The sequence below is a fragment of the Gekko japonicus genome, unplaced genomic scaffold (genome assembly GCF_001447785.1).
Source record: "Gekko japonicus isolate JY-2015 unplaced genomic scaffold, Gekko_japonicus_V1.1 scaffold284, whole genome shotgun sequence".
Lineage (NCBI taxonomy): Eukaryota > Metazoa > Chordata > Lepidosauria > Squamata > Gekkonidae > Gekko > Gekko japonicus.
The window spans coordinates 598222-614428 of NW_015172012.1; the positions used below are offsets into that span (position 1 = coordinate 598222).

The 16207-nt window shown below is 48.0% G+C and overlaps 1 protein-coding gene across 1 annotated transcript in view; it reads right to left on the reverse strand.

Annotated features, from left to right (window-relative positions):
* DAB1 (Dab, reelin signal transducer, homolog 1 (Drosophila)) overlaps nt 1-12533 on the reverse strand; it is a 316448-nt gene extending 303915 nt beyond the window's left edge. The window contains exon 1 of the mRNA XM_015420265.1: nt 12467-12533. Within this exon, the coding sequence (XP_015275751.1) occupies nt 12467-12533 (67 nt within the window). The remainder of the gene's footprint in view (nt 1-12466) is intronic.
* Nucleotides 12534-16207: the final 3674 nt, after the last annotated feature.

Below are 16207 nucleotides of genomic sequence, written 5' to 3' on the forward strand. Positions count from 1 at the left end.
ATTGCACTAGGCGACGCGGCGCAACAAGTGCACCCACCGAATAGGAACAGTAGCCCCCCCCCCCAAAACCACCAGCAGCCAATCCCCCTCCCACCCATGGGTGCCATTGCAGAGTTAGGATAGCTGGGGTGCGTGGCCCGTCATGGAAGTGGCCGGAGACATTGGACCTTTTGGCTTTGTCGGGAGACGCCAAGGTCCAGGCCTCCCTGATGGAATCCCACAGAAACAAGGAAATATTTGAGGAGATAGCCGCAGGTATGGCTGCCCAGGGCCATAAACGGACCGCTGTTGAGTGCCACTCAAAAGCCAAGGCCATGTGGCTCAAATACAAAAAAGGTAGTGGTTCTGAATGCAGTCTAGTCAGAGAAAAGCAACATGACTCTATTAGGAGTCTATTAGGATGATTATCCCATTGACTTATGATGGCAGGTCTGCTCAGGTTAGTAATATCATTAGGAAACACTGGCATCTGTTAACTAACATTACTCCATGTGAGTCTGCTCCTATATTTGCTTACAGAAGGTCAAAAAATTTAAAAGACATGTTAGTAAGAAGCAGTCTAAAATCTTCATTAGTGGTTCAAAGGGGAGTTGATGGTAGGGGTGAGGCAGTGGTTGAAAGGAGGTTTGAAACCCAAACCTCCCTGTTATCCCACTCTTAATCAATATAGCATGTCATCTCTTACTGGCATTTATGTGAGGTAGGTTACTCAGATGGTAGACCACTGAGGAATCCAGTGTCAGGCAATGGCAAACCACCTTTGGCCCCTGTCACACGGGCAGGAAACTGCAGAGGAGAAGTGTGGCTGTTTGCCCCGGGGCAAACTAACATGCAGTAAAGCGATCAGACCTACTGTGGAGGTTCTGTGGAGGTACTGTGGAGGTTCCATGGCAAGGGAGAGGTGCCGATCACAACACACGCCTGCGCGCAATGAAGAAGCGCGCGGCGCGGCGAACTGGTTTTCTTTTTTTGTGTACACTACGAATGCGCATGCTCCGTTGGGTGCGTGTGCGCATCCACGGAGACGTGGGGAAAAAAAACCCCTTTTCCGCAAGGGGACATGGGCGGGCGCCGGATACCACCGGAAACGCGATCAGACGCCCGCCCTTGCCCCGCAGTTTCTGGAAACTAGTACCTCCAAGGTACTAGTTTTTTGCTGCGCTTTTTCGGCAGGAAGCCTCAGTTGTGCCACGGAAGCGCTACGCTTCCCAGATGTGCTGGTGAGATCGCGACCGGAAACTCCGCTTGTCTTCCGTATCTCTTGCGTGGCTAATGTTGCGTGTGACCGCAGCCTTTGTTTGACAATATATTTACTGTGTATTTGTTAGTTGTAGTATATGTGTCTAATTGTCTATTTCTTTTATTTTTACAGCAATTGTTTTCTGGTCTCTATTGCATATTCTGTATATGTATGATTGTATATATTTTTACATATCAGCCAACATGTTCTATTTGTATTAGACCTCTGAGGAAGGCCTGTAAAGGCCGAAACGCGTTAGGTCTATTTCATCAGCCTTTGTATGTTTTTATATTTGTATATGAGGTATGAATGGGCCCTTATTCGTTATTTTAATTTGTGTTTAATAAATATATGTATATTTTTTAGGTTTCACAATTAGATTTTAAGAATTGGCCCTCTTCTATTCTGAATTCTAGGTTTTAGGTTCAGTCTCCCCCCCCCTTTTTTTGTCCTTTCTGAATGCAGTCTAGTCAGAGAAAAGCAACATGACTCTATTAGGAGGAGCTGGATAGAATCCTCCATGGTGACAGAGTCTTGTGCAGGTTCATGCCCAAAAGGCCTCCCAGGGCCCCTCCACCTCCTCTGAGGAGGTATCCCTGGACCTCTTCCCTGAGGACTCACAGGACACATCCAAGCCACGGCCATCTACCAGCAGGCAGCCAGGTAGGTGTGACCACCAGCAGTTCCTAGGGTGGTGGGTGTGAACATTCCAAGCACACTGAAGGACACAGATCAGGCACTACACACCCTGGAGGTATACCAGAGCACATGGCAGGGGGTTGGGGATGCATGAGACTGTGGCAGCACATGTCCAGCACATGAAGCCACACTTCCATGTGGGTGTATTCCAAGGAGATACCACAGTGGCCACACAGCAGTCCACGGGAGCTCCCAGTCTGCAGTGCCATAAGGTGCTGGTACATGGACCCTAGGCAGAGATGGCACATCCCAGCCGCATCCAACACAGGCACATAAACCAGCAACAGTGGTGAGGACTCTTGTTCCCTTTCCTTTCCAGGTTCTGAGTCCCAGAACGCAACCCAGGAATGGAGCAGTGACCAGGAGGACAGTGATGCTGGAGATGTTGATATGGCCCATCTAGCTGGCAAAGGTAGGTGGCAGGCTCATGGTGGGCACCTTCGCAGACCACCATGACAGCATCCGATGACTGGCCATGAGGCACTTCTAGTGCTATTGGCCTGGTTTCCAGGGTTTGGTGTCCCCACATCAAATCAGTCCTCTTCCCCAGGGACATCACAACCATCACCGGATGCTGATGAGGAGGACGCAGAACCCCTGGTGGCCAGCCAACGAGACCCAGCAAGTGAGTGAGAGCATGGGATGGACCAGGGGGGAGGGAGCGTGTGGCACATGGGAAGGCTAACAGCAGCTGGGCCACAGTGGTGAATCCCATGTTGCCCTGACTCCTCAGGTTTGTCACCAGATGTCAACATGGCAGACCTGATGCCCACCGAAAGAGGGTCCCTCATCAGGGTCAGGAAAAAGCGGGTCTCAGCCCTCCAGAGCGTCGGGGAACACCCGGGAGGATAGCAGAGAGACGAGGATGGAAGAGCGAAGGGAGCATGAGGAGTTCCTTGCAGAGCTGAGGGCCGGCCATGAGGAGGACCGAGAGGCTCAGGCAGCGATGTGTGGGGTCATGGAGACATCCCCTAATGCCCTTGTAGAGCTGACACGAGCAGTCACCCTCTTAGTTGACACCTTCCGTGTCCAGGCTCAAGTGCCTGAGCCAGTGCAGCCAGGCCCCAGCACCACAGTCACCCAGGCACGTGGTGGCCATGGAAGGGCATCCAGGAAAAGGAAGAAAGCACACCCCTACACCCCTACACAGTAGAGATCACACACTTCCTTGGGGCTGAACCAAGTGTCCATCAGCACATTCCTCCCGTCCCTTGCTATGGGCCTGGTTTTCCTAACATCCTCTGCTGACGCTTCCATATATGCAATGGACACACACAATGTGTTCAACGGTTAGGAAGAGGGACACGTCCACAACACCTACTGGTGGTTTAGGGTGGGTCACAGACACTACAACTCTGGTGGAGGTCCCTTGGGGGAGGGCCACACAGCAGCTGGCCTGGGTGACTGACCTCAGGAACTGGACAGGGTAATGGGATGTATCCTCCACACAGCACATTCCACCAATGAACTGCTGGCAGGACATGCTAGCTCGAACACCAGCAGGTGTACCACTGCACTAAACTCTCAGGTAAAATAAAGATGTCTGTCTGACCACCACCACCCATGTCTCGAAGTCATTGCATGGGGGGGAAGGAGGGGGCTGCCCTGGTCCAAAGAAGACAGTGCCACTGGTGTAATGGAACAAAACTTTAATAGGAAAACATCACACCAACTGTACAAACGCCCCACACACAACACAACCAAACACCCAACTAATCAGAACTGTCATCCCCCTCAACACCTTTGTCCTCACACTCCCCCAGATTCCCCACCAGTACCTGCTCTGGCCCCTCCACCTCCACCTCCTCCTCTGTCACCACCTCAGCCACCTCCCCCACCTCCGTCTTCTCTTCCTCCCTCCCTTCCATCCTCCCTCTACTGGTGACTCCCGTGCCCATTGCGGATGACCCCTGTGGACATTCTCTGTCCTCCCACCGCTGGGCATCCTCCAGCTGCATCCTTATGAGGAGACGTCGCAGCCAGCCCATCCCCTACTGGATGAACGACAGTCTGTAGTCGTGATGTGCCACTGTGGGGCAGACCAGACAGGGGGCAGCAGATCAGTCATGAGAACACTGGGAAGGCCATCCAGAAGTCCAGACATGGCCAGCCCAGACATCGATCGTAGGATCCCACACACCCACACAGTGCATGCCACAAGATCTGTCAACACCAGTAACCAGGGCAGGCTGGACACCTCCAGAGTGCGGCCACACACCCAGAAGATATCCCCACCTGTCTCCCGCACATCGGCCATGGCTCCCTCTAAGGCCTCAAGCTGCTGGGACACCGTTTAGGTAGATGGTCCAGCCGCCGCTGGGGAGTGTGCCCTCTCCCCTGCAGGGACAAAGCAGCAGGTGAGCATCCATTACCATCGCTCCTGGAAGGTCACAAGGGAGGGAGGCCTACCTGCGTTGGTCTCTGGGGCGGAACTTATGACCACGGCTGAACCTTCCCTGGCCATTGCAACACCCACTCCTGCTGGTTCACCTGCAGGAGACAAGGAAGGTGTCCTTGGGTCCGCTGAGCAATGACAGGCCACCATGCCAGCTCAGGCCCCTGATAGGAACTACAATGCCAGATATCACCAGGTCCGGCCTCCCGCACAGCCCCAAGCCCTCTGGGAACCCATCTACATGTGGTCGCTGTGGGCCCCAAGGATTCTGCTGCCAGCACCCAGGTGACCTTGGTGCCCATGCCACCCATGGCCACACCACACATGTGATGGACTCAGGCCGACACCAGCACAAGGCCACCAGGTGCTGCCAAGGGTGTCGCCGGAGCCCCTCAGCCCCCCATCATCCCGGGAGGCCAGTGCACAGTCCAGTACCACACAGTAGGCCACCAAACATCAGCCACACACCTGATAGAGCTGCTTCTGCATGCCCCGGAGACGTGTGTGGGGAGCTCACCACCACTTGTTCTACAGGATGAGAACAGCATCACCACAGAAAGCCTATTACCGTCCCTCACGCAGGCCCCAGTCCAACTGGCACAGGTGTCTGGCTGACACCCGGCTGGCGAAACTGGCTGCCAGTAGCAGAGGCCCAGCTACTGAGCCATCAGCCAACACAGTTTGGATGGTGGGCAACCGCAGGCACATTGCCAGGGTCACCAGCGGCACTCACCCATGTGGCACGGTATCATGCCACTATGCTCAACACACCTTGCTCCTGGCAGGTCCTGGCCATGACCAATGGGGGGTACAGGGTCTTCCCCACTGGAGGAGGATGCCACCCTCACTCGCTTCACACGGGGTCACCCTGTGGATGGGGATACAGTGGATGAGGTATAACACACTTCACAACAGGAGTGCTAGACACTATCAGGATGGGGGATACTCACTGTAAGGGGCCTGATATTGCCATTCAGGCTACCCACCCTGCTCCCAGAGGGCCCTCAGGAGCTCGGAACAGGGAGGGCGCTCCCGCCATGGTGGGATGCCCTCCCAGTCCTCAAGGGCATCAAAGAAGGCAGCCTTTTCCCATTTAAACTTTGTCCAGCACTGCTCCGCCGAGCGTCAAAACCCCTGGGCTGCCTTGCGCTCTGCAACCTCCTCAAAGAGTGTGTGGGTTTCCGCCTCCAGCTCGTGGAGTGTCCTGAGAAGACACTCCACCTCCTCTCTCAGCCACAGCACTTTGTTCTTCGGGAAGGCCATGTCCCTGTCTTCCCTAAGGCGCCAGAGAATGCGCAAGTGTACAGAAGTATGCTGTGTTGCCTTTCGCCGGCACACCAGGCGACCCATGAGCGTGCACAATGAAGTGCATCCCCAGAGCTGGCCCGGCCACTCCAGGAAGCCTGAACAGGCCAGCAGCCAGAAGGGGGGGGAACCATGAGCGGCAAAACAGGCAAAACAGGCATCAGGCCGCCCTGTGGCAACACAAAGGACCCTCAATCGGCCATTCCCGGATTACAGTCTCCCATCCTTTCCCTCTCTGGCCTTAACGCTGCTTAGCTAAAGGGGCCGAGCCATTCCCAGCTCCCAGAGCCCATGCTGCCGCCAGTGCTCACCAGCACCCCAGCGACGGTGTTGGTCCGGAGACACCGGTAGAATGATCAAGGGCATGTGCAGAGAAATGCATCCCTGCAGCCTTGAAAGCCTGGCCATCGGGGACAATGGGGGACCATCACTGCAGTCAGATGTCCACTTTGCGTGGGGGGCCGCCAGTCGTGAGGCGACCTGGGAACCCCTCCAGCATTGTGGGAACTACAGGGGTCATGCAATGTTGTACGGCTGCTGGGGAGCACAGGCCCTTGTGCCCTCCCCATTCTGTGGGGCTGGTTCTGTCCCTGAGGTACTCTGAAGAATGGAGACGGACTGCGAAGTCTGTAACTCCTTTATTACCATGCCATCCGCACATCTCTGTATTGTTGGACCCCATGGTGCAAGTGAAATATGGGACCTGCATTTGGTGGTGTGGGATGGTGGTGGACTCAGAGCTGCATGGTGCTGGGGGTGGCGAATGCCCCCCCCCCAGTGGATCCTGGCCCATCTACACAGCCATGTGGTGAGGGCTTCCCGAACCACCTCACCCACTGCTTGCTGCATGTTATCCACAGGCCCCTGTGGGGTTCCTCATCCTCGTGGAAGGCCCTATCTTCCCCCTCCTCTTGCACTTCTGGGACTTCATGTCTATGGTGCTCACACACATTATGCAGAATCACATAGACGGCTATGGCGTTATTGACATTCTCCTCCTGTAACGGCAGCTGGAGTAGCAGACACCACCACCACGCCTTCAGATGCCCAAAGGCACGCTCCACGATGTTCCGTACCCGACTGTGCACCTTACTGAAGTGTGCCTGCCATGGGTTCAGGGGCCCTTTGTAGGGTGGAATGAGCCAGCGTTGCAGGGGATATGCACCATCAGCGAGTATGAGTGGCTGGACCTCGACTCCCTCAATTGTGTGTGTGGGGTTCCTGTGCACTAACTGTCCCACATCCATGGCATCAATGATGTTGGAGCAGTGAAGGACGTGCGTGTCGTGGCTCTTCCCGCTGTGCCCCACAACGATATCCACGAAGCTGCCCACATGATCAACAGTGCCCTGCAGAAGGACGGAGCAGTAGTGCTTGCAGTTCATATAGTCTTCAGCTAGCTGGACAGGGGCTCGTATGTGAATGTGGCATCCGTCCACTGCGGCAACAAACTGTGGGAAGCCCCTGGCAGTGAAGGCGCTCATCACCTGTGGATGACACACAGACAGTTACTTGTTCAGCGCCCGCTCAGGGGGCACAGTATGCCACACGACAGGTGCCGCATTCCGTGGACCTCTCAGTTCCCATCACGGTGGCCTCCCACACCACCATCTCCACTGTGTGGACTCCCATCATTCCCCCTGGGCCACATTCCAGGCCATCCTCTCCTGTCCTCACCCTGACTGAGTTCCGGAAGTACACCACTCTATAGAGAAGCTCCTGCGTGATAGCCTGCGTGGCCTCCACCACGATGCCAGCCACAATGGAGCGGACTAGACCAAACTGCTGGCCTATGGTTCTGTAGAACATGGTGTTGGCCATCCACCACATGGCCACAGCAACACACTCCTCCACTGACACAGGAACACACATCTCCATCCGCTCTCGCTGCAGTCTATCCTGGAGGGCGTCCACCAGCCAGGTGAATGTTGACCTGTGGGGACATAGTATCATCACAGCCACATGCTCAGTGTGTGGTGGATGTGAGGTCCACTTGTCCTACCCCCCTTTCCCCTGGCCTGTGATGACTGTGATGTCAAGGTTCCCCCAGCCATTGTCTACAGCACTGCAGCCATGCATGTGTTACCACTGTGGGCAGGGCTGCGGAGGGGGAAGTGCTGAACTTAGCCAGGGCTCATACATGTGGGGGTGGGGGTGGTCATATCACAGCACCACCCCTATCTGTCAGCAGGATGGATGGGGGTTGGAGGCCGTGCTGGAATGTCACTGCCCCTGGCTGCCAGATTTGTCTCCATGTTCCCTTGCCGTGTGCTCTTGCCATATGGGGGCCACAGCGATCTGTCCCACTCACACACTACCAAATGTACCCAGCATACCACAGGCCAATGGCTGGGGTTGGTGTACACCCTGTCTGCATTACCTGGACATCCTGAAGTGCTTGAGCCACTGCTCATCCCCCCAGACATGGGTGACAAATATCGTCCACCAGTCCCTGGACCTTGGGTACACCCACCAGTGGTGGACTGGGCGCTCCTTTGCTAGACAGATGAAGTGGAGGGTGTCTCTTGTCATACTGGCCTACCACCACCTTGACCAGGTTCGATGCCTGGCTACATATCTTGCGGCCACGGCAGTCCTCCGTCTCCTGCTGGTATCTGTCACTTCCACTGTTGCCATGCTTCCTGCCTCCGGAGGGTGAGTGCCCCCACTGCTGCACACACAGATAGGATGAATGTACCCAGGAGGTCTGCCTCCCTCTCCATTGGTAGCGTTGGGTGGGTTCTGGGGACTCCTGATGAGCCTGTCAACCTGTCCAAAGAGCCATGGGTGCAGCTGATCCATCGTGGATGAGATTGGGAGTCTGCGGATGGGTTCCCATTTGTGCGCATGCCCACTGTTCTACGGATTCGCTTCCGTGTTCATGCGCATACGGAAACTCCAATTGGGGGGGAACGGCCGTCTAATTGGGAAGCGGCTGCTTGCAATCACCACATGTGTGATCGCGCCATGCTGCTTCTTCCCCCCCACAAACTTCTTTGCCACGCTTCACCATCAACGTGTGATCGGCGGCTGACGGCCTGAGCACAGAGCCTCAGGGGAACGTCTGATCACGCTACCGCGCTTCATTTCGCTCCAGAGCAAAGGGCCTCACTTCTCCCCCCCAGATTATCTTGCTCATGTGACCACACTCAAGGTATACATTATAATGCTCAAGCTTCATAGAAAGTAGAGATCTCTCAGAATACCTAGACACAACAGTAAAATTGTCATGGGAACACAGTTCTTAAAATAATACTGTACTTTCAATATTATCAGAAAACACTTACTAACCAGTGTAGTCCTAAAAAGAGTCACACCCTTCTACTTCCAATGTGGTTAATGGATTTTGAAGGTTGTAACTCTGCTTAAGATGGAGTGTACATTTTACCTTAGGAATTGTATCTAGAAGAGACAGAGTTTTCTCCCACTATCACTAGTTCGCATGCAAAAGAACCATCAGCTCTGGACTCTATGAACCAGTTCATGTTACTGATTGGAAGAAAAGATCAATATTACTATAATATACTGGGTTCAGACACATGTAAGTGAACAGCTCATAATTTATTGGAAAAACACAAGACAAACTTCCCAGGCCGAAGCCCTGCTTATATCCCCAAAACACACCACACACACCACCACCACCCGTGATAGGCTATTTACATGGTGACTAATCTCCATAGGTTGGGCACGGGATCTGAGGTGGCCGATAGGTCGATCCTAGGATTCTCGCCCGCTATTGTGTTGGAACCTGAAGCTGCGCTTGTGCTCCTGACCATGTGCGAGCCCAAGCGCGTGTACATTCTCTATGAATACACAACAATTACAATGACTAGCAGATGCAAGTAGAAAAGGGGGAAAATCTGGATGATTTGTTAGCCGCATATGATCCAGTATCATGGTCAGAGTGCTGTAAAAGGAATGGGCAGACCTGAGTTCTCCCATGAACCATGCTGAATGAACTTGAGCCTCAGTTTCTCCCTCAGTCTTATATACCACAAAAGGTTGTTGTGAGTGGAGAACCATGTAAACTGCCCTGAGTTCTATCAAGGAAAGTCAAGATAGACATATATCATGGTCTGGGGATGACCATGCCAATCACTGCTGGCTCTGAGGCTGCTGCTATCAGAAGCCTCAATAAAGTTGCCAACCTCCAGATGGCAACTGGAGACCTCCCACTATTAGAATTTATCTCCAGATGACCAAGATCAGTTCCTCTGGAGAAAATGGCTGTTTTGGAGGATGGACTCTACAGCATTATACGCAGCTGAGGCCCCTCACCTCCCCAAATCCTGCCCTCCCCAGGCTCCACCCACAAAATCTCCAGTGATTTTACAACCCAGACATGGCAACCCCAAGCCTCAACAATACCACCAAACAGCTGGGCTCCACCCACAAGAAGGAAGATGTTCAAGGACCTGAAAAGCAGGAGAGAGCTTTAGGGTTTTTCCAGAGACCCCAGTAACACAGGAGACAGAGAATCTGGCATGTTTGTCAAGGCAGCACAAGCCCGGCACTATTTCTGGGGTTTCATGAAACAGGGGATTGATGGGTAGGGCCTTTATCAGCTGCTGAAGGCTATTTAAACCCTCACTTTTGAGAGCCAAGAAGGATACATCAGGCTGAAAGTCTAGGCCACCAGACAGAGCAGGACTAGCTTGAAGGGAAGAGAAGGAATTGGGTGTCTGAGAACCTGCCCCCCAACTGAGGCTCTACTCCAATCTTTCTGAGGCTGCCTCATCAAGGGAAGGAGAGTGGCTGGAGTGGTGACAGTACAACCCTCAAAACTAGATAAAGTCCAACTTTGTGATTTGCCACACATCAACTTTACAAAGGCTTTGCAAATGCAACTTGGCAAATGCAAGGCAAACACATACTAAAAGCTTGCCCCTCTTCCCCTTCCCCCATGTTTTACACTGTTCAGATAATAAGCATTTCAAATGAGCATCTGGTCTATAAAAAGAAGATAAGGGAGTTATATTTTTATTCCAGTGTAAGAATTTTGGGTAGCAGAGGTCTCATGGGTCTGTAAAAATTACTTGTGTGAATTTGGAACGACTAATAAATGATTCTGTACCTGAACTTCAATTATAAAATATAACTACATTCTATAAATTTCAATTATAATATTTAATTTCAGAATTTTGTACCTCTGTTAATTTAGCTTTCCCCAAGATATGGTGTGCCTGAATTTTTATTCACTATCTTCTCCTCTAAGAGACTCCACATATTCTACATGTGGGACAGCCATGGATACTCTATGTGATATTTTGGACTCAGAAGGGAGATTTGCTTTCCTTACAACTTTGAACAGAAGTATAAACATTTGCTGTTCTAGCTCATGATGATTCAAAGTTGTCAAATTTAAAACAAAAAACTATATGGCAGCAACAATGTACTCACAGAATCATTAAGACTTTTTATCACATATTCTTAAGAACATAAGCACTGCTAGATCAGACCAGTGGTCCAGTCCATCCCATTTCACAGTGACCAACCAGTTATCCTGTCTGGCTAACAAACAGGACACAGAAGCCAAGGCCTTCTCCTTATGCTGCTTCCTAACACTTGTATCAAGCCAGTTTCTAAAACAATACCTAGCCTTTGTGCAACAAGATGGCATATATGGACAGACAGAAAAGCATTATGCAGAGAACTCAGCAGAAAGGAGAGGTTACATCAACTGCGTAAGGGACAAAAATGTTTACCAAATCAATGTTGCTCTGAATTGGTTGTGTACATCATAATGCAGCTAAATCTGAAGGGATATGCAACAAAGGGATTGTAGTATATTCATTTTGTGATCCCTGCTTGGAAGAGAAAGTCAAAGGCAAAAATAAAGTTCCAAAGGGCAGCAGCAGGGCTAAAATTTTCTGTGAACAGTAGCAAAACAACAACAAAAAACAACCTACACAAGACATTTAGGAGGGAACAGTGTGGGCTTCCAGTTCAAATGTTCCTTTTTTCCCACTGAAAATATTTGCCCCCTGAAAATTTGCATGAAACATTTAGGATTGCCCTACCTAAACAAGGTCAGATTCAACTTAACTGGAAATCAGCAACCTTACAGGAAAAAAAATGGTCTTCCCTCTTTCCTGCTATAGTGCAAGCCTTTTGCTTCATTCACACAAAAGCAGAGACAGGTGATTTCTACTAACATTCCCATCTTGCTTTAGTTGCAGATGGCACATCCCATCTCTCCAGAGCACTTTTTTTCAGAGGATGAAGATGTAAAGAACGAAAACAAACAAACAAAAAATAGAGGACACTTATTCTATTTGTGGAAGAACGGGATCCACGCCATAATAAGTTCGAAATCTTCTGTATATTTTATTAATAAAAACAGCACTGATTTATTTCTAAACAACTTGCATTGGCCAAGCAGATACATTGAAATGAACAAAAGTTAATGTTGCAGGAGAAGCCTATTTGGCCCTGAGGTACTGCCCACTTGGTCTCAGAAGGGGAGAAGGTTGGAGACCTCCTCTCATTGGCTCCCCTCCTGCATAGCCTGAAGCAGATAGCCAAATCACTCATCACTGGTCTCATTCTCTGGCAACATTAAAAAAGGTGCATGCCCCCTTGCCATTTCCTGTTTCTCATGAGAAGGAAGCCTCCCTCATAAGAAGGAAGAAGATGTTTCACTCAAAGATCTGCCCTCTTGAACCAGGCCTGGAGCCACCATCCAACTGTTAGGTGGTTCTTTAAAGGGACCTACTATGGTCCACCACCTCTCCTGATAGTCAGCATATACAATAGATACTTTAGATTGTAAAGACTATAACATAAACATAATGTTTAATAAAATATAAAGTACAGGAAGTTCCTACCTTTCTTCTTAGAGTCTTTCTTTGTGCTGGTTTTAACAGCCACTTGAAGTTCTGTCTCAGTTGACATCCTATTATATCCTCAGTCCTCGTCACACAGATCTAGTATCTTGCCCAGGCTCATTTAGAACAATTCTCTGGGAGAATACCTTAGCTCTTCAGATAGTAGAATCCAGACAGTTCATCTCATTTACACTTTCAGACTGCTGCATGAAAAAAGCAAGAAAACCAACAGTTATCTCCTGTAAGCCATGAATCTTGTTATCCAAGAAAGATAAAAACACCCACTAGCATGGGATTTATTTACTAATTCTGGGATGAAGCCAGTTTGTTACATTTTCATGGTTTTTAAAAAATGATTGATGTCCAGGTTCAAAATTTTGGCTTCTTCATTCCTGTGACACCATTTGCCTTCTTTTTTGGTCCCCACAGTCATTTAAACAAAATGGTTATGGCAACACATTGTGTCCAACATCACTGAAAAAATCATATGGTTTATCACAGCAAATTAACATAAATAGTAGTGAGGCCAACTGAGGCTCAGAACAATTAATATAAAGGAAAGGAACAGGAAGTGAAACCAAAAGGTCACTGAAACATTGTGTATGCTGACAAGGTATTTTTTCAATAAATCAGGTCAATATTAGAATATAGTGTTATTTACTTAATACTTCATTTATAGTCTGTCTTTCTTGTAGACATTCAAAGTGGATTACATAATATGCTAATTTTGAATTCATTTCAGGAATTATTATTATTCACCACCCCCTCAGAAACTGATTTTTCTTCATCAGTGTGAACTACCTGTTTGGTAAACCTGAAGTTTAATGATTTAGACTCTGGTAACTTATCCACCTAATTAGTGCCTCTACTCCAAGAATTCATTAAATAATTCATTGCCCAATTTAAATTAGGTGTTTAGAACTGATTTTTCCTGGTTTTGTGGCATTTCATGGACACATCTACATTGCAACTAGGGAGTGGGGGATTCCAATGACCAGTGCGTAATCTCAAAGTTGTCCCCAGGCTCTTCTGCTATTTCAGGCAGGTTGCATAACTCCCAGAACATGTGTGTGTGCAGGTGTGTGCAAAGTGCTGTCAAGTCACAGTCAATTTACGGTGACCCTTTAGGGTTTTCAAGGCAAGAGACATACAGAACTGCACATAATTTAAATGCTGAATCCAGCAGCCTTTACAACATTGCAAGAAATTCTTCTTTTTGGAAAAGTTATCAAATAGATTTTCATCAAACTTCATATAACAGAGGCAGCATAATCTGAAAAAGCAGTTAAATCTTCCAGAAACTGGAATTTCTCATTTGGGAAAGAGTAAAAAAAACCAGATTTCAATAATGATTATGTTCAATCTCTCTGAATATGAATCAAAAAGATTTTCACTTTTAAAATGGAGAAGTGGTTCAGCCAAAAACAACATAAAAATGCATAAGGAAATGGGGAAGACAATTGCAATGGAGAAGAAAGCATGACAGCTTCTTAAGGTATAATCCATCATTACCATTGCAATACAACTTGGATCCCTGATGGGAGTTCATTATCCCACTGTGTTATATGTAAGACACTTCATATAAAGTTTTTGCCCCAGAAGGTAGCAATGAAAAGAAACGAGACATAAGGAACAAGATCCACCCAGTATTTTTTAAAGATGAGGAGCTGCAAATTTAAAAACAGAACAGAGAATCTCAGTAATACTTTGATTTCGAATCTGAAATCCAAAAATGGAAACCAGAAGTGTTCTCTTCAGCAATTATAGCTACTATTTTTCAACATAACATACATCCAACTTAGGTTTTTTTGGGGGGAGGGAGTTATTTTGCTCTTAGAAAGTGTAACATGTCATCCAGAGGAGCATCAAAAATTATTTATCAACTGTGATGTATTTTTAATATTTTGTACTGTTTTTATTGTTTTATGTAGTAAAAATATAAAAATATTTTTAAAATTACATTTCCTGGCTCAAACCCAGAACTACCTTGTAATTCAAATTACTTTCACTATTAACAAGGAATGCATTGTAGATTCTGTAGACAGATATATAGTCTGCAGTTAACTTTCATCTTATTATAGGTATTTTCTTTTAGCAGGCATGCTACTGCTGGTGCTGCTACAATTACTTACAATTTATACACTGACATCAATACAAACAGTGCTTTATAGGGTACTTTTCATAACAAAAAAATAAATGTACTAGCAGGAAAGAAAAGCTCAATTATTGAACCACAGACAATGTTATCATTCATCTGGAATTCTGGCACACTGCTGTCATACATCTCCATACAGAGCAGAGGTGAACATGTTATTCAGCACAGAGAGCTATAGAAACAGACCAGGATGTGTTGAGCTGCAACTAATTCATTGTTTTAGTTGTAGGCAATTAATGAAATTTGCATATAATTTTCAGAAACATTGCGGATGCAGAACTGCAGCTGATGAACCAATGGACACATTAACTTACAATATTTTTATTCTGAACTTACTAGTGAATGGGTCAAACATTAAGGTGGTCCTTAAAATTGTGATACTGAAGACTTTAAATGCATGATTTTGATAGCTGCTGGGGAATTAATGCTGCCTATACCAGCAACAGGCCTGCATGGTTAACAAAGTAATGGAAGCTGTAAAAGGTAAGAAGGATTCCTTTAATTCCTTTAAGCAGTGAGCTAGTCTCAGTGAGGTAGATAAAAGGGAACACAAGCTGTGGCAAATAAAATGCAAGTCTGTGATCAGGCAGGCAAAAAGGGAATATGAGGAGCATATTGCAAAAAACATAAAGACTAACAAAAAACTTTCTCAAATACATTACAAGCAGGAAACCAGGCAGGGAGGCAATGGAGCCCTTTGAAGGCCAAGGGGTAAAAGGATTACTGAAGGATAATAGTGAAATGGCTGAGAAGCTGAATACATTTTTTTCCTCTGTCTTCACTTTGGAAGATGAGAAGTACTAGCCCACTCCAGAACCGCTGACTTTGGGAGGGATGTTGAAAGAACTGAGTCAGACTGAGGTGACCAGAGAGATGGTCCTGTGACTGACAGACAACTTAACTGATAAATCACCAGGCTCGGATAACATACAACCAAGAGTTTTGAAAGAACTCAAATGTGAACTTGTGGATCTCCTGACAAAAATCTGCCTCCATTCCTGAGGACTGGAAGGTAGCTAATGTCACCTTTATCTTTAAAAAGGGTTCCAGAGGGGATTCGGGAAATTACAGGCCAGTCAGTCTGATGTCGATACCGGGTAAGTTGGTGGAAACCATTATTAAGGTGAGAATTAGTAGGCACATTGATGAATAAAAACTATTGAGGAAGATTCGGTATGGGTTCTGTAAGGGAAGATCTTGTCTCACTAACCTGTTAGTGTTCTTTAAGGGGGTGAACAAACATGTGGACAAGGGGGATCCAATGGATGTTGTTTACCTTGACTTCCAAAAAGCTTTTGATAAAAGGCTCCTAAGTAAGCTCAACAATTATGGGATAAATGGACAAGTCCTCTTGTGGATCAAAAATTAACTAATTACTTGGAAACAGAGAGTATAAATGGACAATTTTCACAGTGGATGGTGGTAAGCAGTGGGGTACCACAGGGCTCAGTACTGGGTCCAATGCTTTTCAACTTGTTCATTAATGATTTGGAGTTGGGAGTAAGCAGTGAAGTGGCTAAATTTACAGATGACACTAAATTGTTCAGGGTGGTGAGAACCAGGGAGGATTGTGAGGCACTCCAAAG